Genomic DNA, 27,439 nt, shown 5'->3' on the forward strand with positions numbered 1-27,439 from the left:
TTCCCATCTTTACTATGGAGATAATTATACTTACCTAGATTTGTAACATTTGAATTGACTGGATAATTTTTAATTTTAAAAGTAGTGCTTACTGGATGGAATTTTCAACAATATTAGACTTAAGATGCAAATCCATATACCTTTTGTATTATCCAGACCATTTCTTGCAGTATTTGCTTATTTTTAAAGATACTCGGGTTTTTAAAAAGTATTCTTTTTCAGTTTATATGTCCTTTCACCTTGTTCCCATAGTGAAGATGTAGCAATTTATGACATCACATTAATGTCCATGGCAACACACTGTGAAGTGAATAAAGCAATATTTCATTTGCATTGCAGAATCAGCAGCGAAGGGGAGACAGCTCTTACTGAAACACAGATATCTGAAATATCACCAGTGATTAATAGAGGAAATGCCCATTCAAAGGAACAGTTTTACAGAAATCTTTTTCCTGCACCTGGTCATGTGAAATTCTCACTTTAAAATGGGTTCTAAGTACCAAAATTTGAGTGATAAGTTGTATCAAGCAATATTTCATTCATTGCCATTCTGTTCCTTTCCTGGTGGTGCTCTCAATGTATAGTTGTGACCAAAAGAATCTTTCTCAGTCTTGTATTCCTTATGCAGGTAAATTCGTATGTGTGTGTGTGTAACGAATAGGATTGTCCTTAAAAAGGGAAATAATTGATATATAACTAGTACCATCAGTCTTAATGATTATGGTGACAAGAACCTCACATTTGGTGAACGAGTATTCTGTGGAACCTTGACGCTCAGCTGGATGAGATTCCAGGTTTTTTTAGTGACCCACACCCAACAGTATACATTTCTGAGGATTCATGTATTGCAAGAATGGATCCACAGTACTTGGTAATCACTTATTTTCTTTTTCTCTTTAGCCTCGTATATCAATCCAGTAATTTGGTTATAGTTCCTCTCAGACAGAAGATGGAGGCAAAATAAGTATTTTGATCTTGTCCCCCTGTGGATAGGGATTTGCTGACTCACAGAACTCAGTTTGTTTCTGTCTCCAGCAGATGGAGCATCAATATCATTGCCAGCTAAGACACTTGAACTAGAGAGAATAGTGTAGAGCTGGTCCAAAAACGTATTTTATTTGCCACTGAAATTTTTAAAAGTTTTGTTTGTTTTCATTGAAGAGTTTTGTGGAAATGTTTTGGCTTTCTTAGAAAAACTGAATATTTTTTGGTTTTCAGTAACAAAAGAGAAATGTATTTGATAACTGAAAAAAAAATCAGCGAAACAGATGTCACACAAAAACTTGTTTAATCAAAAAGCCATTTTTGTCTGGGCAAAAAATAAGCTTAAAAAGAAAAAAATCAACCAGTTCTACTTAAAAGGGTTCTAATCATGCACTGATGGTCAGCTTCTTTTGTAGTACTATATAGGGTGCTGTCTACATGGCTTTGATTTAACTTGCAACAAGTCAACCTTTGTAGGAGCACAGCAAGCCTGACACCTGCTAGGGATCCATTCCCAGTAAATACCAAATTGTCTCATACCAAATATTATGGGCCATTTCTAGCAGAACTTTGAGGGATTCAGGGATTCCAAGGGTACATACTCTCTCTCTTATCAATGATCTCTGTACTTTGCAATTCAGGGTCATCATTTCCAACATCAGTCTCTCCTCCTTGGCTGGCCAGAAATACCAAGGACATTGACCTAGACCAGTGGTGATCCTGACAGCTGGTGGGGAGGGGGATGGAAGTCAGAAAGTGTCTATATGTGTGCCTGTATTTGGTCATCTTGTTAGGACCAAGTTAAAAGAAGCCCTCAGAATAGCACTTGTAAAAGTGTGTATCTTTTTGAAGAGGCATAATTATCTTCTCCTGGGGGAATTCTGCACCAGTGTGCAATGTAGAATTTTGCAGGCATTAATGTTGTGCATGCAGAATGTCCTTTCCCCTACAGAAATGGGCTGCAGTGCTGCTACCTGCTACTAGGGGCCACTGAACCCGGCAGAGTCCATCTTGCACATAGAAGACACTGCTGTGGGGAGTGGGAAGGGCGCTAGAGGGTTCCTGGCAGCCGCAGTTCCCAGTATGCCCTGAGAGAAGGAGAGGGTGGCATGCAGGAAACTTTGTGCATGCCTAGGACCGAGCATCAGGCTGTTTCTCTCTCTAGATCCATGGGCTCCGGAGGGGGGAGGGAGGCGGGTGTCTGGGCTGGGGGGGCCACGGCTGGGCTCTGGGGTAGAAGGGAGTGCAGGTATCTGGGCAAGGGAGGCCCCGCAGCTGGGTTCTGGGGGAGGGGGTTTAGATGTATTGGCGGGGGGGGGACGACAAGGCTGGGGTCCAGGTGGGAAAGGAGGCAGAGAAACCGGAACTGGGGTGTCATAGGGGTTTCTTTAACTCTCTACTCCTGGGAGAATTTTTGTGTGTGTCTGAATTATTACAGACATACTTGCCAACAGGCATTTTGAAATAAATTACCAAAATAATTGAAACTGATGTGATTATGTAGTGTTATTTTGACAAATAAAATTTGCAGAATTTTGCAGAATTTTAAAATATTGTGTCTAGAATTTTTAATTTTTTGGCGCAGAATGCCCCTGGGGGAGTATAAGATTGCATAATAAACAGTAAGAGCTCCATCAGTGCAACACAGATTCTGGTCTGTATGGGATCATGGTTCAGCATGAGATTGGAGACTCAATTAGGTGCTCAGTAAAGGTAGGAGATTAAGAATTCACATTTGTGAAATAGGATCCCGAAGTCAGACATCATTGGATAAATATTTCTCTATTTTCAAGGTTCAGTTTGCTTCCAAAGTTTTCTACTCTAGCTTGCATTTTCTAGCCCCCTTTTTGTGCAGTCATTTTACAAATTGAATGTTGGACACTTTCTAAATAGTCTACCCTTCCATAAGTCATTACTGCTTATGGGTACACTGGGTACATTGGGTACACTTTTATTTAAAATGATACAGTTTAGGTTTTCATGTTTACAGTTTGGCCTACCTTTAATGCATTTATAATTGAATCTGGAAAATCATTCGATTTTACTTTTATTTTAAAAATCTACAGCCCTACATGACATTTTTAAAAAACCAACAACAAAAATCACTTTCTTCCACAGTGTTACAAAAATAATTATTTGTAGCTCCCTCTGTTGGTTCTGCAGCAGCAATTAAACAAAAATACTGTCAGAGATGTCTTTTTATTGGTAAAAGCATAGTATATGTTGTTAAACAACAGCAATTATTTCACTTTCAACATCATTCAAATACAGGCAAACTAAAATCAAGATGTGCCAAAAGTAAAAGCACAAAATAGTCTTTTTCCCGCTTTTCAGGGCGGTATAGCATAATAAAGAACTGAAAATAATAAAATAAACAAAAATAAAAAATGATGTCTCTAAAGCAAAAGCCTTCACTCTTCTGTAATAGTGGTTCTGTATGTCTGCTGTAGACTCAGAGAGGATGCATATGCAAAGATAGAGGGCATAGCATTGTAGCCAAATTGTCGCAGGTTTAAAAAACAATCTTTTGTAAAAAATCAGTTTTTATTTTCTGTTATTTCAGCTGTTTGTAAACAAAAAAATAAAGGTACCATTTGAAATTTTTCAGTAATATAGGAGCAAAACTGCAAATGCAAAATATACTGTTGTTTTTGGAACACAGTATACTTCAAATGCAAGCTATCAGTTTGACCTTGAGAACACTTCATTGATGATGTAGCAATATAGTTGATCCTAATAAAATGTTTTCAAAGCATGATATTAAAACTTAATTTTATAAAGTTTATTGCTTAACTTTGTCAATCAAAACAAAACAGTTTTTAACAGCAAGATTTGAGTCAAGTTTTAGTTATAGTTAATCTTTCCACTTTTATGTTGAGCTTATATCTGGAGTTGTTTCTAATGTTTTAGTAAATCTTGCTGTGAGCAGATTGCCACAACTACATTTGTAACTCATTCTTTATGTAAACTACTACAGTAAATTCCTATAGTGTGATATAGAAAAAGCCAACAAAATGTTGCAACGGATTGCTTTTTTATGCTAATTATGTGAACATTGTGGTCCTTCCATAGTAATAACATGTTCTTCTAGTGAAAACAGTAACATTTTGGACATTTATTTCATTTATGTATCAGTTGAAAATACCCAAAACAGTTATTTTACCAATTCTTGTCTGAGATTGCAACATTTCAAAAGAGTAACCAAAAGAAAAGTGATCTAGAATGTTGATTTATGGTTTGGTTTCAAATTTAAACACTCTAGAGTTGATATAAACCTAAACTTTACCAATTGCAGTGGGTAAAGGGAATTTGTTGAAATGGAAGTCTGGTATAAAACAATTATTTTTCTACTTTTCTGTTTTTAATCAAAATCACATTTTCTCAGGGTATAAAATTTAAAATAATTTTAAATAGAAAGCAGGTTTTCTGCTCAAAACTATAATTTTATGAATTGGAAAGCATATTTTGTAGTAAAAATGGATAAAGAAGAGAAAAGGTCAGATGAACACTACAGAGTGGGAAATGTAGATTGCAGAATGGTAGTGACAAAAGGCAAGTGACAGGAGGAGAAATAAAAGAAGCCAGGTTCTTTATGGTCACAAAACAAAACAAATAACCCTCAATATTTAGTGAGATGAAAGCCAATAACAATTATATGACAAAAATGTTGGATTAAATAAGCATAAAAATAGATTGGTGGATTTTATGTAAATGCAATATCTACAATTTTAACATGTCAGTTAAAAAAAATGGTGGCCCACAAGTATCTTTATAGAGTAAAAATGTTCTCTCTCAATCAAAGGTGATTACAGTTTTTTCCTGTCTACAAATGTGCTTGTTGTGTAACGAGAATGCATTAGTCTCAGTGCAATGTAAAAAATGAAAGGCAGCAAGAAGCAGCTCTATTGTTATCACTCCAGGCGTGTCTAATGAATCGTGTTTCCATGTTCTCTCAGTCACGCCGCAGAGTGCCCTTAGCCAGGGCTAAGCCTCCTGTAAAATGCGCTTTAAGATTATTGTAGCAAGCATAGAAATGCTGGATGAGTGGGGGGTGGGGAGGGAATGCTAATGAGACAGCTGCATTTCAACCAGTACAGCTGCAGGGATTACTCACCATTGCTGTAATAGTAGTGACAGACAACTGTTTGAGTTGAGAGTAAAAGGCTTTTCAGGGGCTTGGCTTGTCAGAATTTCAGTTTAAAATTGATTTTTTTTGTTTTGTTTTAAAACAAACTTGTGTCTGAAAAGTGAAGAGAAGAAAAAGAATATACCAACGTAGGTTGCCTAAACAACCTGTTGGTATTAAAATTGATAACAAAGAAGTCTTACATACTTTGTATACAGTGTAGTTTTAGCCACGTCAGTCACAGGACATTAGAGAGACAAGGTGGGTGAGGACCAGCTTCTGTTGGTGAGGGAGAGAAGACCACTCCGTGTGGCTCGAAAGCTTCTCTCTCTCACCAACAGAAGTTGATCCAATAAAAGCTATGACCTTACTCACCGTGTCTTTCTTACATACTTAGTAGGAGAGACAAGGTAGGTGAAATAATATCTTTTATTGGACCAACTTCTGTTGGTGGAAGGTACAAAAGTGCTTCCTTCCCCAGACCTGAAGAAGAGCTCTGTGTAGAAGTTGGTCCAATAAAAAATATTGCTTCACCTATCTTGTGTCTCTTGCATCTTGGGACCATCACAGCTATAAAAACACTGCAAACTACAAGTGAAGTAAATGATTACAATTTCTTTTGCTTTCCTAATATGGGTGAATGTGGATACACACTTTTTTTCAAAGAGTAATTCTTCCTTGCTTGCTTCTGATGGTGTCTGAATTTGCTGTTAGAAGGACATGGTTTTCACATCAGAAATTTACCATCGAAAGCTTATATGTCTCTCAGATTTTATGGGAAAAATGTGAAATTCAGCATTCTCACTCTTTTTTCATTTACTGTACATGTCAAAGCTGTAGTGATGGGGATCTGATTGAGTAATTGATATCTCTGAGGTATGAAGAAAATAAAGAAGGCAGGAATTGGGGACTGCTGCAACCATTTGGTTTACTCAGAGGCCTTAACAGAGGCTACTTAGAGCCTGAAATCAACTTACTCAAAATATCAGAGAAAAACATGGAAGGTTAGGGGGAATGGAATCAAACTTTTAAAGAATATAGAGTGTTTTTTCCCTTCCAAATTCTTGTTATCTTTTATTTTCTTGGCTGCTGCTTTCAATATTCTAGTTTATAGGTTGTAGTCTGCTTGTATCAGCTGCTTAAGGAGCGCTAAACCCTCCAGAAGTGAGTGAGTGAGAGTGAGAGAAGCTAAAAATTTAGGAAGAGAAAACAGTGCAATAATAAAATGTACTCTTTTCAGAGGAGAGGGGGATCCCAGTTCCTCTACATTCTGTAGGTTTTTAAATTCCCCCCCATCTCCCTTGCTTTTTAATGGTGTAGTCTAGTCTACTTTAGGGCAGGCTGACTCTGGCTATTCTCTACAGATACTGCCACTGTCAATAAGCATAAAATACCTTTTAAAATGAAAGTTATTGTAAATAAAATATCGAGGCAGAAAAAAGTAGATACTAAATTAGGAAATTTCTTCAAAATTTCAGTCGCCACAATATAAAAACAAAATGTTTTTGGAGTCTGATACTATGTTTCACACTACGTGAGATATTCCAGATGGTCATAAAATAACTTTTAAGTGGTTGCTATTAGAAACCTCATATTTCTTCTTCTCCATACTGAAAAGAAGAGAGAGCGAACTTAGTTTTTTATCTTACTTTTCCGCATGGAAAAAATTGTAGCTATAAAGGTGTTTGGCACAAATACAATACATTCCACCAAATAAAATACTTTAAGTATTTACATATGCCAATAAGTCACTCATTGTTCTGGATTACCTAACATTGTATGGAAAGTAAACTTCAAGTTCTGCTTTTCCACAAAACTTTTGTTTACACTGATTTTATAGACATTTATTTTGTTTTTGGAGATGTACACAAGTTATCCATGAGTCTTTGGAATTTTTCAAAGTAAAAAATCCAACGAGTTAAAAATTGAGTCAATTTGTTCAACTGAAACATTTCTAGAATCTTTTAATGCATTGTTTAGTTAACCATAGCTATGACAATGTTTTTGAAATTTAATATAGCTCTGTAAAATTGGTTATTTTGCTTAATGAAAAATGGTGTGTGCGCATGCCCAGGGGTATGCCAAGTAGAATTTTGTCAGTGTTACTTTTGGTATATAGAGATCGTAAAGACACTATAACAATAGTATTTTACGCAATGTTAATAATAAAAATGCCAGTTACGTGCACATAGTTAAGGATGGTCTGTTTCTCAAGTCAACAGCTATTATGCTAATTTCTTTGTCTAGTCACAACAATTAAGGTAGCAATATTCAGCAGTTGTTGCCTTTTGACTGCCTTATTTGATTTATCCAATGGTGTGACCCCTTTGGTTTTATAGTCTCCTTTACTTGAAAGTTTACAGGCTTTATGTAGAAAATTGTGCTCTATTGAAATGCTAACTCAGGTCATGAGTGAACAGCAATACTGTGCAGAAGACTTAATTAAAATTCCGTTTTCCCTGGAACTGGTGCAGGACTCATGCTGTTAAAGATACCTTAGGAAGACATTACGCTGTTAAAATTGTGAAATGCTACTATGTGTGCACTGTATATTCTCAGTGCCTCACATCACCTCTATTTGCAAATAGGTCAAAACGACTAGAGCATTTTGGTAAATATTTTTTCTGCCATGGCTCCTACTTGACTCATGAGCTGACTGGGGAGGAAGGAGAGTTAAAATATGGTCTCAGTACTGTGAAGGTAAGCAAAACAAAATTTCCTTATAACCACAAGCAGTGCAAGGAAATTAGAGCTCTAAGTGAGTTGAATCTGATATATGTAATAAGTCCATTTAGTCACTAATGACTTAAAACACAGATTTTACAAGGTGATCGATGGCAGCGTAATAGTGATCAATCAGTACCATTGCATTTAATTTGATTTTTTTATGGATATGATACAGTATTTCAGAATTAATGTAGCATTACACTGCTTTGTCTCTTTTCTCAAGTCAATCTTTAGGAAAAGTTGATAATTCAAAATGATCCATTTATCTTTGAAATATTGTTTCATAAATTGGCACATTTCATAAAAAATAAAATGAAAAATTAAATGCTTACTTTTACAGTAGAACTTGAGTGACGAACTGACCAGTCAACCACACCCCTCATTTGGAACCAGAAATACTCAATCAGGCAGAAGCAGAGACCCGCTCCCCTCATTTCCCCCCCCCCAAAAAAAGGGCAAATAGAGTACTGTGTTAAGCATAAACTACTAAAATAAATGAATAAAGGGAAAGCAGCATTTTTTCTTCTGCGTAGTTAATTTTCAAAGCTGTATTAAGTCAATAGTTACAAACTTTTGAAAGAACAACCATGATGTTTTGTTCAGAGTTACGAACTACCTCCATTCTTGTGGTCTTTGTAACTGAGGTTCTACTGTAGTAATTGAATTTCTGATTTTTGTTCTGTGAAGTCATTTGATTTTTTTTTTAATCGTTGCTACATTTTAAAATAGTGTTCCTCATCATATGTGGTAAAAGAGGAGGCTGGATATCAAAGGGTAAAAAGGAACATACACTATAGCACATATGAACCCTAGTTGCAAAATAACCCACTCTTTAGCAGTTTGACATAGTAATCTTCTCTGGAAATAATCTTCTTGTCCCATGTGCCCTGCTTTAATCTATCAGTATTTCTACAGTGTGCAGCAAGAAATTGATTTTCAGTAATTTTAATGGTTGAATAACTAGTCCTGTCCCAGAGAGTTTTTTCATATTTGCAGTGGCCAATGTGGTTACTGAACTCAGTGTTCTGGATAATAGGTTTCATTAGTTTTGATGCCTGAGGTGAAAAAGCAGTAGGTGGGAGTAAAGACTGTTTTTGATGTCTAGACGTTCATTTGAGCTGTTGCTGCAATATGATACATTAAAAGGAAATATGTAACATAGCTCTGAGGAAATGTGTTCTTTGAAAGTAATTCCACTTTTAAACTGCATAAGGCAGTATGACCTGAATTATTAAAAAAATGGGTGGCTGAATTACTTAAAGGTATCATTACCCTTACCATCCACACACAGGCAAAACTTCCTTTCTCCATTGCCTACTTACTCCTTTCTTTTTAGTAAAGTATGTCAGTTTGGTTGTTGAGAAAGAACAGATACTTTGTTTTTCCAAGATCTGTGCTGAGAAACAGAATTATTGAAGTATTTGCTTCTTTGATATTTTACCATGTTGATTTTTTCCCTGAAGCTTTTAGATCATTTTATTTTAAACAAGGGTTTCTTCTTCAGAGAATTACTGAGATATATAAACTTGAAAGAAGTTAGTATTTCAGGTTAAAGAATAAAACATACTAGGATATTAAATAATAATCTTACCATTTAAATCCATATCACTTAAATCTGACCCTTTAAATCATTTATTTAAACTGTCCTAACTTTAACAAATGATCTTACAAAGAGAATAAAAAGCAGTACATTTTTTATACATTTTCCAAGCTGTTGAAAATAGAACGATAGATTTTTTTAATATAAATATTTGATTTGTGGGGAAATTACCAATTAATGCCCGGATTCTGCATTGAGGATCACATGGCATAGGTCCACACAGTTCCAAGCAGTGTTGAAAGGCAGATGGAGACTTGAGTCCTAACCTTTCTAATTGTGTAGCAGAAATAGTATAATGATTATTTTCAACTTTCCAGACTTCTAAATTGTCTTACAGAAGGCACAATGAATTTAAATTCTGAATGAATTTAGTTCTGTAATATACCTGAAATTAAGTATCAGAGGGGTAGCCGTGTTAGTCTGGATCTGTAAAAGCAACAAAGAGTCCTGTGGCACCTTATAGACTAACAGACGTTCTGCAGCATGAGCTTTCGTGGGTGAATACCCACTTCTTCAGATGCAAGACTTCAGCACTTGCATCTGAAGAAGTGGGTATTCACCCACGAAAGCTCATGCTGCAGAACGTCTGTTAGTCTATAAGGTGCCACAGGACTCTTTGTTGCTTATACCTGAAATTGTTATAGCAAAAAATATTTTGAAGTTGAAGCTTGGCCAAGCTTCACGAACTGCATTTTACCAAGGAGCTGCACAATGCTGACATGCTGTTATAACTTCAAGATGTCATCCCACTTATGTAGATTAAAACATTATGATGGTTATAGAGTAAGGTGTCAGAAGTGGAACTCTGCTGTAGGATTTGAACTTTCCATTTTTATAATCATAATTGTGTGCATGTCTGCTTTCCTCTTATTGTTACATCCATCGGAGATGAAAATTTTGAGTAGTGTAAACAGATATTACAACAAAGATAATTAAATGTAGTTGGGAAACAGAAAAAGCAATCTTATCAGGGAATAGTTGTAAGGGTGAAGGATGTCATGGATATAGGAAAAATGCAAAACAAAAGAATGGTTTTATTTCAATGTTTTTGAATAATATTAATGTGACTGCGAGGAAAATAAGAATTTTATTAAGAAATACATTGGTTAGTTGAAAACATTTGGTTGTGATATTGCTTCTCCTGAAGTAAATGACAAAACACCCATTGACTTGAATAAGGAGTTACAACTGAAAGTATCAAAGCCAGTTATAAGAGTTTTCCCATCAGAAAATATGGTCCAAAATTCTTGTTTTGGTAATTAGCCCAAGATTGGTACTGTGTCCATATTAAGGAATTCATATGAAAAGATGTTCTAATATGACCTGGCATTTATCTTGAAATCATAGAGAAGCCTAATAGCACTATATTAAGTTTCGCTTGGGTATTACTTTCTCCCTACATTCTGTCAGGATTAACACCTAAAATTTTGAATTGCTGCTTTTATTTAAATGTGGGTTCTAATATGTTTATGATCTTGTCTTTCTGGAAAGACTGAAGTGAAATATAGTGATAATACATAGCTCTTGTACAGCACTTTTTCATCAGTAGATCTCAAAGTGCTTTACAATCTTTTTTATATTTATCCTCACAACACCCATGTGAGGTGGGGAGCTAAGGAACGAAGAGGCTAAATGACTTGCATAGGGTCTTAAAGTAAATCTTTGTTGGAGCAGGGATTGAACCTGAGTGTTCCAACTTCTATGCTAGTGCCCTACTCACTGGCCATCCTTCACCTCTGTATGACAGTTATGATAAATAATAGTAGAATATAATTTCAAATGTGTTTGAGTCACATGGAGTTTTTAACAAAACAGTAATAAACTTAGATACATCAACATATAGTGATATAATTCTATGGTATAAAGTTGTAAATGTTTGATTAAACTGTATTGTTTTGGGTTGTACTATTGTATCTGTCTCTATCATGTGACCTAACATCATCCTTTGTTACCTCCTTAATTTGTTACAGTATCATTATTGATGTTAGAAAAATAGCATTATCTTCAGTTGCCACACTTTGCAAGGTTATATAATATGTTCTAATGATTTGAGACTCTTTTCTAGTGCCGTCGTAACTTAAAATTGATCTGAAAATTAAAGATCAACATAAAATACGAACTCTCTAACAGGAACAATTTAATCTTTTTCTCTAAGTAGATATATGTACTTCGTAAAAGTTGGCTGGGGAAATTCCAGTAGTTTGATGTGTTTTTATTTTATGCTATTTATTTATTTAAAGTCACTTTTGGGAGGCCAAATTTGATAAATATACCTTCCCTTTAAGAATTTTCTGCAAATTGAAACATCAGGCCAAATTCTGATCCCAATTACTTCTGGGGTCACATATAAGGTATATATGAATGTTCAGACTTCTAAGTTTACTTATGCTCTGAGTTCCTATCTCCTCAGATTGGATCTTGTGATTTACTTGAGACAGCAAGAGTGAAATATGTATTTGGACAAGCATTCAAAGAAGAAACGAGAGTTCTTAAAGATGTGTTGTCCATATGTGTGATTCCATGGCGCATCCTCCTTCCTCTTTTCTCCAGAGTCCTATAACTTTGGGATTCTGCAGTTGAGAAGGATCTGAGTGGTGGTTGAGTCAATCTGCCTTATATGCCCTTGCTTTAGACATTCAGGGAACATGTGCAGTCCCAACAGACACTGCTGGCCAAAATATTATGAGCATATGAGGTGCATGTGTCCCAAGAATGGAATATCTGTCTATCCAGCCACATCTTGAAGAACTCCATTAAAAGTAGGTAATAGCCATTTGGAAAGGCATTTGTCATATTTTCTAACTCCTCTTCTTCATGAGAGGATGCTCGTTCTTACAGAGGATAAGGAGTAGATGACTCTATAAGATGCTTCCTCTCCAAAGACCCAAAAGGGAGCTCCAAGTAAAATGAGAAACCTCTGTCTAAAAGGCAAAAGAAAAGAAAAATAGCCAAAACGAGCTAAAAGAAAAGGAGGCAGGAGGAGAAAAAAAAACCAGATTAATTTGCCTGTACTTCAAAACAGTTCTGCAGAGTATATTCCTGCTAAATAGGGCTTAGAACAATGGATAGAATTTAAAGCAAATTAGCCAGTTCTTATTCTCTAGCAGGCAGTTATTAGTCATTGGTGACCTTTTAGTCACTTTCAAAGGGTGAAAATTAGATTTAACACAACTGGCAGTTATATATTAAAATCCTTTGTATTTTTTATTACAAGGGTAAACCATTTGGGTACAGATATACAAATAAGCCTTCAGCTGCAAAGCTTCTGCATCTTAATGCTACAAAACATATCTAGCTAATGGGGAAATTTCTATAACGTACAGATGCATTAATGTCTGTAATTTCAGTTTAATTTTTTTAATTAAAAACAAGATGTCTGGTAGTATTTCATTTCTGAAGAGAAGAATGTGGGAAAACAAATCCACATGAGAATGTATCAAGTCCATTAAAGGTGAACTGAAAATCTTTTAAGCTGCCTAATACCTGTAGGAGACAAACAAAACCTTCAGCATTTCTTGATTACCTTGCTAGGACCCAAAACAGAACAGAGAGACCTGTTTCCTGCTGTGCCTTATGTATGGGTGATGGCATCAACTTCTTCATTTTCTAACTGCAATGTGACAGTCTAGTTATGTTTTATCATTTAATTGTGTACCTAGCAGTGTCAGTGCTATACCACAAAGTATTGAAGCGAGTAAAGCAGGGGTGAATTGTAGACTGACTTGATTAGACAAATATTTTTGATAATTTAAGTAAATTGATTGATAATTAACCTGAGTTTACTGACATAATTGTAAATCCAAAGATGCACACTCCATAGCCGTTTGTTCCAGGGACACGCACTCTGTCTAGACATGTTTGAAGGAGGTATGAAACAGTGATGCCAAGGAGAAATAAAGAATTAAAAAACTGTATTCTACCACATTTCTGATTCATGCTGTAATATTAGTTATATATTGTTTATAAATATTTGTTTGGTTAATACATTTTTCCTAACTTCTTATTTTCTGTCTGTATCTACAAAGCTATAAAGATTGAACCTAAGCTATGTTTACTAATGTATATGGTAACACAAATAGTTTCAAGAAATGAACTACTCTTTAAAAATTCTGATTGCTGGAGTAATTATATGTTTGTTTTAATAGTCTAAACCTCTCCCAACATGGATAACATTCTGACATTTTACATATTTTTACAGTGGTGGAGGAAGGACTGTGGGAGAATGGGCTTTCCTATGAGTGTAGAACATTGCTCTTCAAAGCAATCCACAACCTGCTGGAAAGGTAAGAGAAACTCTTTTCCATTCAAGTGTTTCATTCGGCTACATCAAGCAACACCAAAGATGTTAAGGAACCATTTAGAAAAATTTGCAAAAATCTTTATTCTAAAACATCTCTTTTGGGGCCAAAACCTATCTTGAGAACTGAGCTGAGCACTAGGGAACTGTGCATGGGCAAGCATCTTCAGTTTAGGGCTAAGAATGTCAGTGAATCCACTCTCTGACCACTACTTCAGTCTTTGCTATTTGATCCTACTGTCTGTGCAGCTTTGAGAGGGGAGAAAGGTGGCAATGGCTGGTGGAATCACTTGTCCTGTCCCCTACTCTTCCTTAAAGAGAACCCCTATGTGGAACAGAGAACCCCTGTGAACTTGCGTTTTTGAAAATCTGCCCTCTTCACAGTGGAACCAGGCCAATTCTGATGCATCTGGAAACCTCCACATCTGTGGGGGGGGGGGCAGGATTTGCCTGATATTGTAGAAACCTGGGACATCTAAATCTTTCAGCATTAAGAAAGCAAGAACTAAGGGTATGGCTACACTACTAGCACTATAGTGGCATAGGTGCAATACTGCAGTGTAGACATTGGCACAATGATGGAAGGGGTGTTTCTGATGCTGCAATAAATCTGCCGCACCCAAGACACAGTATCTAGGTCTTCCGTTGGCCTAGTGGTGTTTACATTGGCTTAACTGAGTCTCTCAGGGGTGTGAACTTTTCATAGCCCTGACTGGTGAGCTAGGTTGACCTAAGTTTTAAGTGTAAATCAGGCCTAAATATTTGTATGCTATATTCTATTTCTGTCAAAATCCAGCTCTTTAAATTTGACTCAGTACATTTCACAGCAGATAAGCCACATCAAAACACAACAAAACAATTTAGCTGTAGAGAAAGAGGATGGGTGAGGTAATAACTTTTATTAGACCAACTTCTGTTGGTGAGGGAGTTGAGCTTTTGAGCTTACACAGAGCTTTAGCTGTAGTAACGTGATATATCAGAGAGTTATGTGCAGGGTGTGTGTAGTATTTGCGTTGGTGTTTTGAGTTATTTTTACTTTTGGTTATCTTTTATGTGCTTTAAAATGATTCAGGAAGATCTTTAAGGGTCTGAAAAATTCCAGATCTGGTCGTCTTGTGGTATTTTAGTTCCTAGATAATGGAAATATCAGGAGATGATCTGATACTACATTACTTTGGCCCCATAAATGGCTCCCCAAGGCATTAAGACATGTAAAAAAAACCTCATGAATCCAAACAGTAAAGTACTTGACTTTATTCAAGTTTATCCTCACATCACTTTAAGCTTTATTTCGGTTTCACAGGAACCTCCTTACACAGCTGTAATATATGTAAAAGCAGCCATGCTTGGGATGGGGTGGGGGGAGGAGAGGAATCATTTTGTGCCAGCAGCAGCAGCAATACAAATGTGGTCCATTATTGTAGCTAGCAATATTTAGAAGTGCAAACAAGCACTTTGTCTTTGCTTTTCTTGCCCATCTCATTGCTGCTGCTTTCATTTCTCTAGAGAACTCTGCCCTTGTAAAAGCTGCAGTTGAGTATAACTGTAGTTGTATCTGTTTTTCTACCTCTTTTCTTTCTGGAGAGAAAAATCTATGTGGAGGCACAACAGTACAGACACAATAGTCCCTTGATTTGTGGACTGGCATACAAACTATTGGATTCCCATGGTCCTCCGCTAAATTGAAAGGACTGATTTCATTAATTGTGATATAATAATACATTTTGTCATTTAAAACAATAATTGTTTGTGTTATTTGTTCACTTCATAAGACGTACTTTACTACTTATTTTTTTTAAACACTTCTCTACACCTGGACAATGAAAATAGACTAGTTAGTTTCATTTCTGTTTCTAACCAGTTTCTAGTCAATTTCTCATGCTCTTGCCCAGCATTGCTGTATTTGAATTGTTAACAATGCAGGAGAATATGTATTTCCTTTCCCCCCCCCCTTCTATTGGAATTAAAAGGGGAAATCTCTCCCACCCTTCTTTTTAATATAAAACCTAAATTTTGGCCAGTTTGACCTGGCGTCTGTGTGTAAGTGTAGCCTGGGAAGTAGGAGAGGGAACCCCACTGCAGGCCCCTCCCCCCCAAGCCTGGAGAGGGTGAAGAACCCCTAAGCAGAGGTGAGGCTGGGGACTATAGAGAGGCTGAAGTGAGGAGGGTGAGGGCTGATGGATGGGGGGGACTGTATTGATGGTGGATTCTGAACAGATGGGGTAAGTGCTGGAAGAGTGAACTGAGGGCAGTAGGGGTCGATGTGATGGGGGTTGAATTGATGAGGCTGAACTGAGTGGGGGCAGAATTGAGGAAGGTTGGATGGGGACAGAACTGATGGGGGACTAGAGAACAGGATTAATTGCTTGGCAGGAGCTGGGCAGATGTGGGGTGAGAGCTCCTGCAGCAAGGGCCAAAAATCACCTTATCGGGTATGTGGGAGATTGGGCTGTTCAAAAATCAAGAGACTGACCTGAAAACCACAATATAATCTTTTTTTTAGAATGTCGTGATTTTTGGGCCAGTCTCATGGGGGGTCCGACTCGTGATTTTTGATCTTTTGAAGTTGGCAATACTGGAAGCTTGACTTTTAATTTGACAGTGTCCCATTAATACAGGGGTCGGCAGCCTTTCAGAAGTGGTGTGCTGAGTCTTCATTTATTCACTCTAATTGAAGGTTTCGCATGCCAGTAATACATGTTAACGTTTTTAGAAGGTCTCTTTCTATAAGTCTATAATATATAACTAAACTATTGTTGTATGTAAAATAAATAAGGTTTTTAAAATGTTTAAGAAGCTTCATTTAAAATTAAATTAAAATGCAGAGCCCCCTGGACAGGGCAGTGTGAGTGCCACTGAAAATCAGCTCACGTGCCGCCTTCGGCATGCATGCCATAGGTTGCCTACCCCTGCTTTAATAAGTTACACGATAGTGTTATAGCTACCATCTTAAGTCTTGTCTATACTAAAGAAGTTTGACAAAAATGTCTACATCAGTTCAGTTGCACAGCTGTTGGCAGTGTGGAGTCCTAGTGCAGGCAGTTCTCCTGCACTCTCAGCTGTTTTCAGCAGTATGTTAATTAGACTTGCTCTGAGCAAGTTTAATTGACACACTGTTGAAAATAGTTGCCAGAGCAAGAGAGCTGTCCACACTTGGGCTCCTAATGGTACTAACACAGGTGTGGCTGAACTGTTGTTAGCAACAGCAGGAACTATTTGTAAAAATTCCCTAGTGTAGGGAAGGCTTTACTTTCTGCATTTCCCTCTTATCCCAATCTTCCCAAAAACTCTCTTGTATACATGCCAGGCTAGGTGGTTAATTTGTGCTGTTCCCTTTATTAAAATTCATACATTAAAAATCTTAGCAGCTGTTCACTGATGCACCTCTGTGGATCTTTAACAACTTGTTGGGGACAGATTTAATTTCTCTCTGCCTTAAAAAAAAAAAAAAAAGAATCTTTTGCTCTCGGTTTTTAATTGATCTTCTTGGACCTTAGTATATCTGGACTTCCTCTTGTACTTTGTCTCTTCCTTTTTCATATGCTGTTCCTCTGTAATTTGGGTCTCCGAGTTGAGATGCAGTATTGCAGTAGATTTTGCGGGCACTATAAAAATGAGAAGATTTTTTTTTCCTTCTGGTAAATTGACAGATAATTTACTCAAAGTTCACTTATGCCAGTTCCACCAAGCAAATTGGTGGTATATATAAGCATACTTGCGAAAGCAATGGATAAAATACCCAATAATGGTAACCATGTTTGAGTACCTGAGAGAGTTACATGTCTGAAGGAAGACTAGATTGCACAAAGAAACGTGCTTTATTTGTTGTTTATGTACAAATCTTTATACAAGAGAGACGCCTTCAGATAATACATGATGGCAGAGCTATTGGGATTCTAGAGCTAAGGTTGTGTTCCGTTCTGAAATTCAGCCTCTTTATTTTATTAAAAACACAGTGTGTCTGTCCTAATTTTTCAGCATATAATCTCTGAGTAAAGATTGAATTGTATGAGAATTTTTTTTTAAAAGTTAATTTGTTTCCAGGTTCTAATCAATTAAAAATTGTCTCCCAATAAGATGCACATTCCGAGTTTCATAAATTTTCATGACAATTTAGGTTAAAAAACTATAAACAATAGAAAATAAAAATTGTATGTATAATAAGAATTTGGGCTGCCTGGCATTATGTAATTATTTTGTCAAATAAAAAGGAAAGTGTGTTCTTAGTCATAAATTAATCCTTATACGCTGTGGTTAGCTACTGGAGAATTAAATTCATGATGATTGAGTCCTCTATGATGTACCAGTTCTTGGTTCATTGAAGACTGGAAACTCTGACGCTCTTCAAAGTAACAGCTACTATGTCCGGGATCCTATTATCTGTGAGTCATTCAGCTTAGGTGTACCTGGCCTTCATTAAAGTAATGACCACCAGTGTAGAAGATCTGGGTGTTTTTCAAATTGTTCAGCTCGTTCTGGAGTGGAGCTTGTGAGCCAGCTGAATAGTTTCACAAAGAAGAGGAGCTGCAACAGAGTGCATCAGCTTCAACAAATATCAAGGTCTTCATAAAAATGCTCAACTGATTCAGAAGTAGATACTTTTCTTTGTGATAGGAGCCCATGTGTCAGAGATTCTTGCTTAATTTGGTAACTTCATGCATCATAATTGAATACGTATGCACAGTGATTAGCTAATGGAGAACATGAAAAAAATCATTTTCTTTAAGCACTGCAAAAAGTTTAATTTTTACAAAACTTCAACCAATTCTACTTTTTAACACTTTAGGAGAACAGTGAAATTCTGCCTGTTGTCACTTGCTCCCAGTAATGTGCACTCCATCCAGAACTGGGGCCTAATACAATAAAAAAGAAGAATTAGTATACTATTATATTATTTTCTAGAGCTGTGCAGATGGTAGGGAGGGATATCTGATCCGTTTATGGTAGTAGGTAGTTTGGAGAAAGGAGTTGCTGGAAGGTTGGCACCCCTGCTGGCATGAATTCATGTTGTGGTGTGTTTTTGTATTGTATGGTAATGATTCTAGTAGTGAGAAATGTATTTCTGGGTGGAACAGGAGAAGGTATGTGGTATTAAATACCTTAACTTTTCACTCACTCAGTTTTGCGTGAGGCATGTTATTACTCCTGAGGGCATTCTGCACCAAAAAATTAAAAATTTTGCACACAATATTTTAAAATTCTGCAAAATTCTGAATGTTTTATACTCCTGCAGATTTCTTTGCTTCCCTGAAGAAAAATGACTTTCTGACAGGGAAGCAAAGGAAAGCTGCATTTATTTATTGACAAAACTAAAATTCAGGATGTTAAAATATAGGGTGCAGATTTTTTAATTTTTTTGGCGCAGAATGCCAAAATGCTCAGGAGTAGTTTTATTTGTCAATAAATAAATGCAGAGGCTCTAGCATGGCAATGGAGAGCACAGGCCATTGGCTGCATGAAGGTAAGAGATCACCCTGCAGCCTCCCCACCCTCTACCCCAGGGACACGGACTCAGTGGTGAGACTGCACCCGACCCTGACACAGTACAAGGCCTGGGCCTGCCCCAGAAATACCTTGGGGCCCTGCCCCTTTGCATCAGGCACACCAGGCGTTGGGCAGGCAGGATCCAAGTGTGGAGGAGCTCAGTGTAGGGGAATCCAGGTGTGGGGTGAGAGGATTCTCTGTGGAACAATCTGGGTGTAGGCAGCTCAGTGGGGGGGTCTAAATGTGGGGGGCTCTGAATGCACAGAGACTTATTGGGGGTGGGGGTTCCAGGTGCAGGGGCAATGGGACTCTGCAGGGGCTTCCAGTTGAAAGGTGTTGAGGCTCAGCGGAGCGGTCTGGGTGTGGGGGGCTCAGCAGGGGGGTCTGGATTCTGGGGGAGTGGGTCTTGGTGGGGTGGGGGTCTGGGTGCTGCTAATTGGGGGTCAGTGGCATGGGGGTCTGGATGTGGGGACTCAGGGTGGTGCAGGGGATGGGGGCTTGTCAGGGTTGGGGTTTGAGTGCAGGAAGCTCAGTGGGGGGTGGTCTGGGTGCAGGAGTGGGGGTCTGGAGGCAGGAGGCCTGGGGGCAGAGGGCTCCAGGTGCAGGGGTTTGAGGTCCAATGAGGTAGGGTTTGGGTATGGAGGGCTAGAGGGGTTGGTGGGCGTGTCTGGATATGGGACGTCTTGATGCACGGGGGTTGGGTGGATGGGGGAGCAGGGCCCCGTACAGTTGACCCCTCCCCTGCAGCTCAGGAGCAATGGGGACAGGAAGCAGGGAAGGATGCTGAGCTTCCTGCAGCTGGGGGATGTTTCTGGGGGTGGGGTCTCACACAGCCCCAGCCACTCCTTGCTGGGGAAGAGGAAGTCCCTTCCTCTTCTGCGTCCAGCCCAGCCAGGACTAGCAGCTGATGCCAGCTCAGAGTACGAGCCACTGGCTGGGGTGTCCCCAGCCCTGTGGTGATTTTCCTCTGTCTTGCTGCTCCGGGTTACTGAAATGATGTATCTGCGCAGCTAGAGAGTGGTGTGTGACTGCTCTTGCAGCTTCCCTTTGATTTCCTGTCAGAAAGTCATTTTTCTGCTGGGAAGCAAAGAAATCTGCAGGGGACATGAATTCTGTGCATGCACAGTAGTGCAGCATTTCCCCAGGAGTAATGTTATATATACAACATACAATATAGTCTTTTTTTGTATTAGTGTTATTTGTATTAGTATTGTTCCCAACAACTTTCTATCATGCTATTATTTTTCTGTGCATGTTAGTCATATTTGGTTTTACTAATTCAGAAATTTTAATTGTGTTTTGGCATAACATCCAGAATAGTCTCACAAGGATGGTTTTAATGAATTATACTTCTTGAATGGTATTTTACTTTGTGGAGCCTTTTCTTAGTCTTTGTCAACAAACTTGGAAAAAAAGAATTATTATTTGTACTTCTGTTTTAAAAATTCACAAAGATCTGTTTAATTAAAAGGGAACCTCATTTACCACCTTGAACTGTTTCTCTGTGTAAGTAAAGCATGGGAGACATATCAATCTATCTTATTTCCAATAGGCTGCATTTGCTGGTGCATGCAGAGTAAGTCACTGCAGTGATTTATCAAAAATAATTTTACTGCAGACACTTCAGAATTTTCAACACACAAAGTTAATTTAATACAGAATAAAATCATTCCATTTTGTTTCTCTTATTGATTGGTGTTATAGTAATTTTGCAGCATGTGGTTGTGCAGAACATTTTAATTTCTTCCAGAGAGTGACTTGCGAGAAAATGTTTTTATCATCTGTCATTTAGTTATTTTTTTCTTCGGCGTAGTAGACCTAATACTAGTTTCATTTTCATAATGCTCTTGAGGTAGTGTTTGCATGCATGCATTCAGCCCTTCAGTTACTATACAACGTCTAGTGTTAGTTAGCCAGTTCAGAGTCCATTGATTGACAAGATATATAAATAGAACTGAACTAAGAATTTTTTTAATTGCCGTTTGGTATTCCATCATTCTGCTTATAATAATTTTAAACATAGAACTGGATTCCATTCAGACAAGAGTTAGAAAATTCAAACGTAAAACTTTTCATTGTACCTCCCACTAGTTCTGTTTTGTCTGTAGATAACAACAGATATGATATGTAGGATCCTGCACTGTTTTAAGGCAACTTGCAATATCTAGCACAACTTCATTAGTTAACTACGAAGCTAAATTGGATTCTCTAAGTTTTAAATCTGACTCCTACTGATATTTTTACATAGTCTGTAACTTTTTGGAATAAGTTAATGTATAAGAAATTGATTTAAAAAGTGTAACTTTTGAATTAATTGACAGAACCAGTGAAATCATTTTGTTCAACTGAGACTATAACGACTCCTCTTGGGACTTTTTTTTCCCCCTCAGAGGTCCTTAAAATACAGTTTATCGATACATTATAACTGCTCTTTCAAGGCCAGCATGATCTATTGTAGTTTTTTACTCAGGGAGTCTTTAATTTATGGGTCTTTCACGTGGTAGGATGTAAGGCAGGGGTGAGCAAACTACGGCCAATGGGAGCTTCGGGGGAGGTACCCACAGGCGAGGGCAGTGCCTGGAGCCCTCTGCCCCACCCCTACCCCCCAGGGGCCACAGGGGCATGGTGCCGGCCATTTCTGGAATGGCATGAGGCCAGGGCAGGCAGGGAGCCTGCCTTAGCCCCTCCGAGCATCACTGCCACCTCGGAGCTGCTCTGGGTACGTGGCACCGGGCCAGAGCCCACACCCTGAACCCCTTCCTGCACCCCAACCCCTTGCCCTGAGCCCCTTCCTGCACACCGCACTCCCTTCCGCGCCCCAACCTCCTGCCCCAGCCCTACATTCATGGCCCTGCACGCAATTTCCCCACCCCAATGTGGCCCTCGGGCCAAAAAGTTTGCCCACCCCGAATGTAAGGGCTCCTCCTCAGAATGACCATCTAGTGCTGCTTTACTAAAGGACCGTCAGATCAGACACTGTTTCTATAATTTTATATTTCAACTCTTAAAAAATAATCTCTCTAGCCTGAATTTTGTTTGCAGTGTTGTTGTAGAAAATGAAATAAAAAATTTTCTGATCCTATAAAAGGAAAACATCTAATTTTTTTAAAGGATATTGCCCAAGTTTTGACCCCAGGTAGAATCTTTTGGATTCTAAGGATCAGATTTTCAGTCATCATTAAATCCTCTTTGCATCTTGAGGCAGTATGAAGGGGAGCATAATATTTCCTTAATAGTGTAGCTAGGGATTCTCTTTGTACAGAGGAATCCCTGGCTGTCATAGAGCTGCCATAGCCACCTTGTGCTCCAGTGATCTCTGGCCATGTGACCCAAGGGACCACTACTAGCGATCAGATCCAGTATCTACCGTACAGTCCATGCTGATCAGCGTTCCACGCTGGGCAAACAGGAAGTGAAATTCAAAAGTTCATGGGGCTTTTCCTGTCTACCTGGCCAGTGCATCCGAGTTCAGATTGCTGTCCAGAGTGGTCACAATGGTGCACTGTGGGATAGCGCCCGGAGGCCAATACCGTCGAATTGCGGCCACTCTAACCCTAATCCGATATGGCAATATCGATTTCAGCGCTACTCCCCTCGTCGGGGAGGAGTATAGATATCGATATTAAGAGCCCTTTATATCGAAATAAAGGGCTTCGTTGTGTGGACGGGTGCAGGGTTAATTCGGTTTAACGCTGCTAAATTTGGTATAAACGCGTAGTGTAGACCAGGCCCTAGATATCCAGGCCCTGACACTGGGATATCTGTGACAAACCAGATCTTATGCCTCCGAAGGTACAGTAAACCCCAGTTTACCAGTTTTTCCTTAAATCACCACTCCTATAACACACAGCACTTGTAATAAAATAAAAGCAAGTTTATTTGAGAAGGGAGAGAGATTCCACTAGAAACATGAGTGTGGTGAAAAAAAATGGTTACAATGCAAAACAAAATCATAAAATGTGAACCTTGCTCTCTCTGTATTAATAGTTTCTTTCCCTGTATAATAAAGTAGGTCCCGCCCCCCACTGCTTGCCGGAGTTCAGTCTGTTGCAAAGCTGGCTGGCTTCACAGGAACCAACATCCAATTTTTCATAAGAACAACTTGCGCCTCAAGATGCCTCCTCCATGAAAGGATTTTTCCCTCCTCTGTGTTATACTGAAAGTGAAACAGCCTTTTGTTTCTATTCATGGACAGGGCAAACCCCCTTTCTTACTGTAACGTTCCTTTTTTATCTTTAGGAGGTTTCAAATGTTTGCACTTGTGTCTGATGGTTTTCCATTGAAAGTCTTGGGGTTGACCAAGGCCAAACAAATGAGCTTTGCATTGCATAACCAGTTGAACAGAGTGGGGTGAATGGGTCATCACTCAGACATATTATCCCCTGGTGGCTAATTTTTACTCCAAGTACATAAAACATACTTTCATTATAAATACATTATTCCTTAATTATTACCTGTATATACATCTCAAGATGATTTATGAATCTTGACAAGTTATGCGCTTTCTGTAGATATCTCACGTTACTGTTTATGGATAAATATCCTGTAAGATGTGTTCGGTGGAGTGTGTGTGTCAGGTTTGAGATGAGAGTTCTTTGCAAAGAACAGGGGACTCTTTGCCAAGGAGTCTCTATGTCAAAATTAGATTCCCCAGTTGCTGCTAGGTGATTATACAGCAGTTGTAATCAAGACAGCATTCTTTTTCATCTACCTTTTGCTGAGAAGAAGGGACCACTTTGGCCAGATGTTCCTCTTTCTACTGCAATATATGCCTTTGTAACCGCTAAATTAGATGACTGTGCTGTGTTTTGCATAGGGCTATACCTTAAATGTTAAATCATCCTGGAGATTAAAGCAGTTGTACCAGATGGTAGTGGTTGGGGTGTGTGTGTGTGTGTGTGTGTAATTTGATTGAAATTTCTATACCAGTAAAAGCTCTACTGTAGACACAGTTATACTAGGCTAAGTGTTTTTGCCACTATAGCTTATTTTGCTCAGGGAACATCTGTACTGGCAAAAATACACTTTTGTCATTGCGCTGGGATTGTTTGCCTGTATAATTATACATGTGTAGCTATACCAGCAAAACTTCTCTAGCATAAACCCTGGCTTAAGTGTACAGTTTTTGCCATAAGCATGACCGAAGTACTTTGCAGTCTGTGCTTGTTTAGTTTCCAGGTTAAGTTTAAGGTGTTGATATAGACCTAATACCTGCCTATTTGTGAAACAGCCTGGCTCCCCATGTCACAGTTCTTGAGCTGAAGTCTCTTTGGTTTAAAAGAGAAGGAACTGTTGTCAGTATGCTCTCCAAGTAGAACCCTAAAGATACACTTTTGGCTTAAGGGTCATGCAGCTATTCTAAATTAAGTGTCTGGGCTGAAGCTGCCTCCTTTTGCTTATGTATTGTGCTGCCTAAAGTCTCAGGGCTTGGCTACACTTACAAATTTGCAGCGCTGCAGCAGGGTGTGAAAACACACCCTCTGCAGCGCTGCAAATTGCGGCGCTACAAAGCGCCAGTGTAGTCAAAGCCCCAGCGCTGGGAGCCGCGCTCCCAGCGCTGTCCGTTATTCCCCACAGGGATGTGGAGTATGGACAGCGCTGGGAGAGTTTTCTCCCAGCGCTGGCGCTTTGACTACACTTAGCGCTTCAAAGCGCTGCCGCGGCAGCGCTTTGAAGTTTAAGTGTAGCCATAGTCTAAGACACTTATTTTAGATTTTCTGCTATTCTCTGTTTGCCTTGGTTGTTCCTTTGTGCCATGGAGGCTGTGCAGAGTGTATTTTCATACGGCAGTATTGCATGAGACCATGTTAGATAGAATAATAGAATATTAGGGTTGGAAGAGACCTCAGGAGGTCATCTAGTTCAACTCCCTGCACAAAGCAGGACCAACACATGCACTGGAGGGACAGTATGTTACTCCTGGGGGAATTCTGTGCCCAAAATTGCAAAATTCTGTGTATTTTATTTGTCAAAATAATGCAGTATAATCACACCACTTTCATTTATTTTGGTAATTTTTTAAAACTACCATACAGCAAAAAAAATCACAATAACTGTTCAGCATTTCCTAAACACATGAGAATTAAGTTACAAATACTTGGTAACCAATATCCTGCATTCCAGTTATAATCCTGGATTTTCATTAAAATTACATTACTTTTATTTTGGTGTTTGTTGTTCTGCAAAGTAGAATGTCACTTTAAATTGCTCAGACTTTCACACATGAAAGTCATACAGTTTTGCTAATCATTGTCCTGCATTTTTTTTAATGGATAAGTAAAATAGATCCTGAGCTGTAATCTAACCCCATTGTGCCTCTCTGGCACAGGAAAAAAAGCAAGAAAGCACATAGACCTTCCTAGCTGAGGATTCGGTTACTGTCATTTACAAAAAGGAGGAGTAGTACTTGTGGTACCTTAGAGACTAACAAATTTATTTGAGCATAAGCTTTCGTGGGCTAAAGCCCACTTCATCGGATGCATGCAGTGGAAAATTCAGCTTTAGCCCATGAAAGCTTATGCTCAAATACATTTCTTAGTCTCTAAGATGCCACAACTACTCCTCGTTCTTTTTGCTGATACAGACTAACAGGGCTACCACTCTGAAACCTGTCATTTATAAGGCTCCTTTATGCCACTCTGGCAAGGTAAAGGAGCTTTAATTGATTAAGAATGGGAACAATTAACTAACAATGGGAACATTAGCAGCCTGCCTTCTTAGGCCTGGTCTACCTCGCTGCAACTTTCTCGCTCAGGGGGGTGAAAAAACACACCCCTGAGCTCTGCAAGTTTCAGCGCTGTAATGTGGCAGTGTAGACAGGGCTGGTAGCTACTCCCCTCGTGGAGGTGGGTTATTTTGTAGTGTTGGGAGAGCGCTCTCCCAGCGCTGGTGCTGCAACTACACAACCAAAGACATGCTCTTAGTTGTTACATTTCTGCTCAGCCTCAGGGATAGTAGAGCCTGCGTCATACAGCCCTTCGCCTCTAAATCCAGGATGCTGCAACAGCGAGCGAGAGGGACAGAATGTGTGTGTCTCTCTCTTTCTCTCTTTCGCACAGAAGCATTGGCCCAGCCCCACACCTGTAACATTTCTCCAGGGAGGCAAGGAGGCATGCCCAGCCTCCCTCCCCGCGGTGATCTGCTCCCTGCTGCCCGCTGCTCCCAGCAGATGCTCCCGGGCTTCTGGGAAAGGGGTGTGTGTTCCCCACAGATTTCTTGGCTCCCCCATTTTGCTGTGGGGAAGCCAAGAAATCTGCAGAAAATATTAATTCTATGCCCCCGCAGGGCCACAGAATTCCCCCAGGAGTAGTGTGTACTTTGGGTACTCTTTAGCCACTGTTGTAGAAGAAAATTAGTGAAAAATTTAAAGTGAAGGAGAGTATAAGACCAGATCTTCCATCTAGCAAATAAAACCTGGGTTAGATATGGAGTGAATTGGGGAAACCCATCTGCTTCTTGCTTGGAGGTTGGGTGGGCCATATTTGTTCTTTCAACTTCTCTTGTCCTTAAGCCTTCTCCATACTATAGTTTAAACTCTGCTAGGAACAGATGTGTTTAGACAGATCTCTTCTGAAAAGGCATAACCATTTTTCAGATCTCACCTGGAAAGATATGTTTTCTTCCTTTAAAAATAAATATTGATAGCAGATTTCTATCACGTTTCCTTTGGCCAGTGTGTCCAGGCACTTTGTTTTATCCCGCTGCAAACCATGTTTGAACAGCATAATAAAACTGCATAGACTCCCAGCAGGTCCGGCTCCAGGCACCAGTGAAGGAAGCACGTCCATTATTGGGGCGACACAGTCCTGGCGGCTTTTTTTTTGCTTCCGCAGTTCGGAGGTCAGAAGTGTGGGGACCTCTATTCTAATTTGTTAGAGTGCGCTGCATGCTTCCTGCATTAAGCTTTTAGAGCCATAGTCTGTGGATTCTGTAGGGAGATAGTGTGCATCTGTTGTGAGCAGAGAAAAACAGGTAATTCAGGGAACTAGGAAAATTCCTGAAGAAACTTGCCATTGTGGAAAGAAAGTGTGTCTTGTTGAGAGAGACCCATTGTTTCAGCCATGTACATTGCTCAAAACAGTAATTATTATATTGTTAGAAATGTAAATATTGCTAGCAACTAACAATATTGTATAGTAGACAGTATAATTTGCTTTAAATTCATGAGTGATATGTCATCATAAGTTTCAAAACCATAATTCATAATAATATGAGTCATGTG

The 27,439-nt window shown here is 38.9% G+C and overlaps 1 protein-coding gene across 2 annotated transcripts in view; it reads left to right on the top strand.

Moving 5' to 3' along the window:
- MED13L (mediator complex subunit 13L) overlaps positions 1 to 27,439 on the top strand; it is a 364,465-nt gene that overhangs the window by 165,587 nt on the left and 171,439 nt on the right. For both annotated transcript variants that reach the window (XM_039504873.1, XM_039504874.1), the window contains exon 3: positions 13,636 to 13,720. In XM_039504873.1, the coding sequence (XP_039360807.1) occupies positions 13,636 to 13,720 (85 nt within the window). The remainder of the gene's footprint in view (positions 1 to 13,635; positions 13,721 to 27,439) is intronic.

This window comes from Mauremys reevesii, linkage group 18 (assembly GCF_016161935.1).
Source record: "Mauremys reevesii isolate NIE-2019 linkage group 18, ASM1616193v1, whole genome shotgun sequence".
In the NCBI taxonomy this organism is placed as follows: Eukaryota; Metazoa; Chordata; order Testudines; family Geoemydidae; genus Mauremys; species Mauremys reevesii.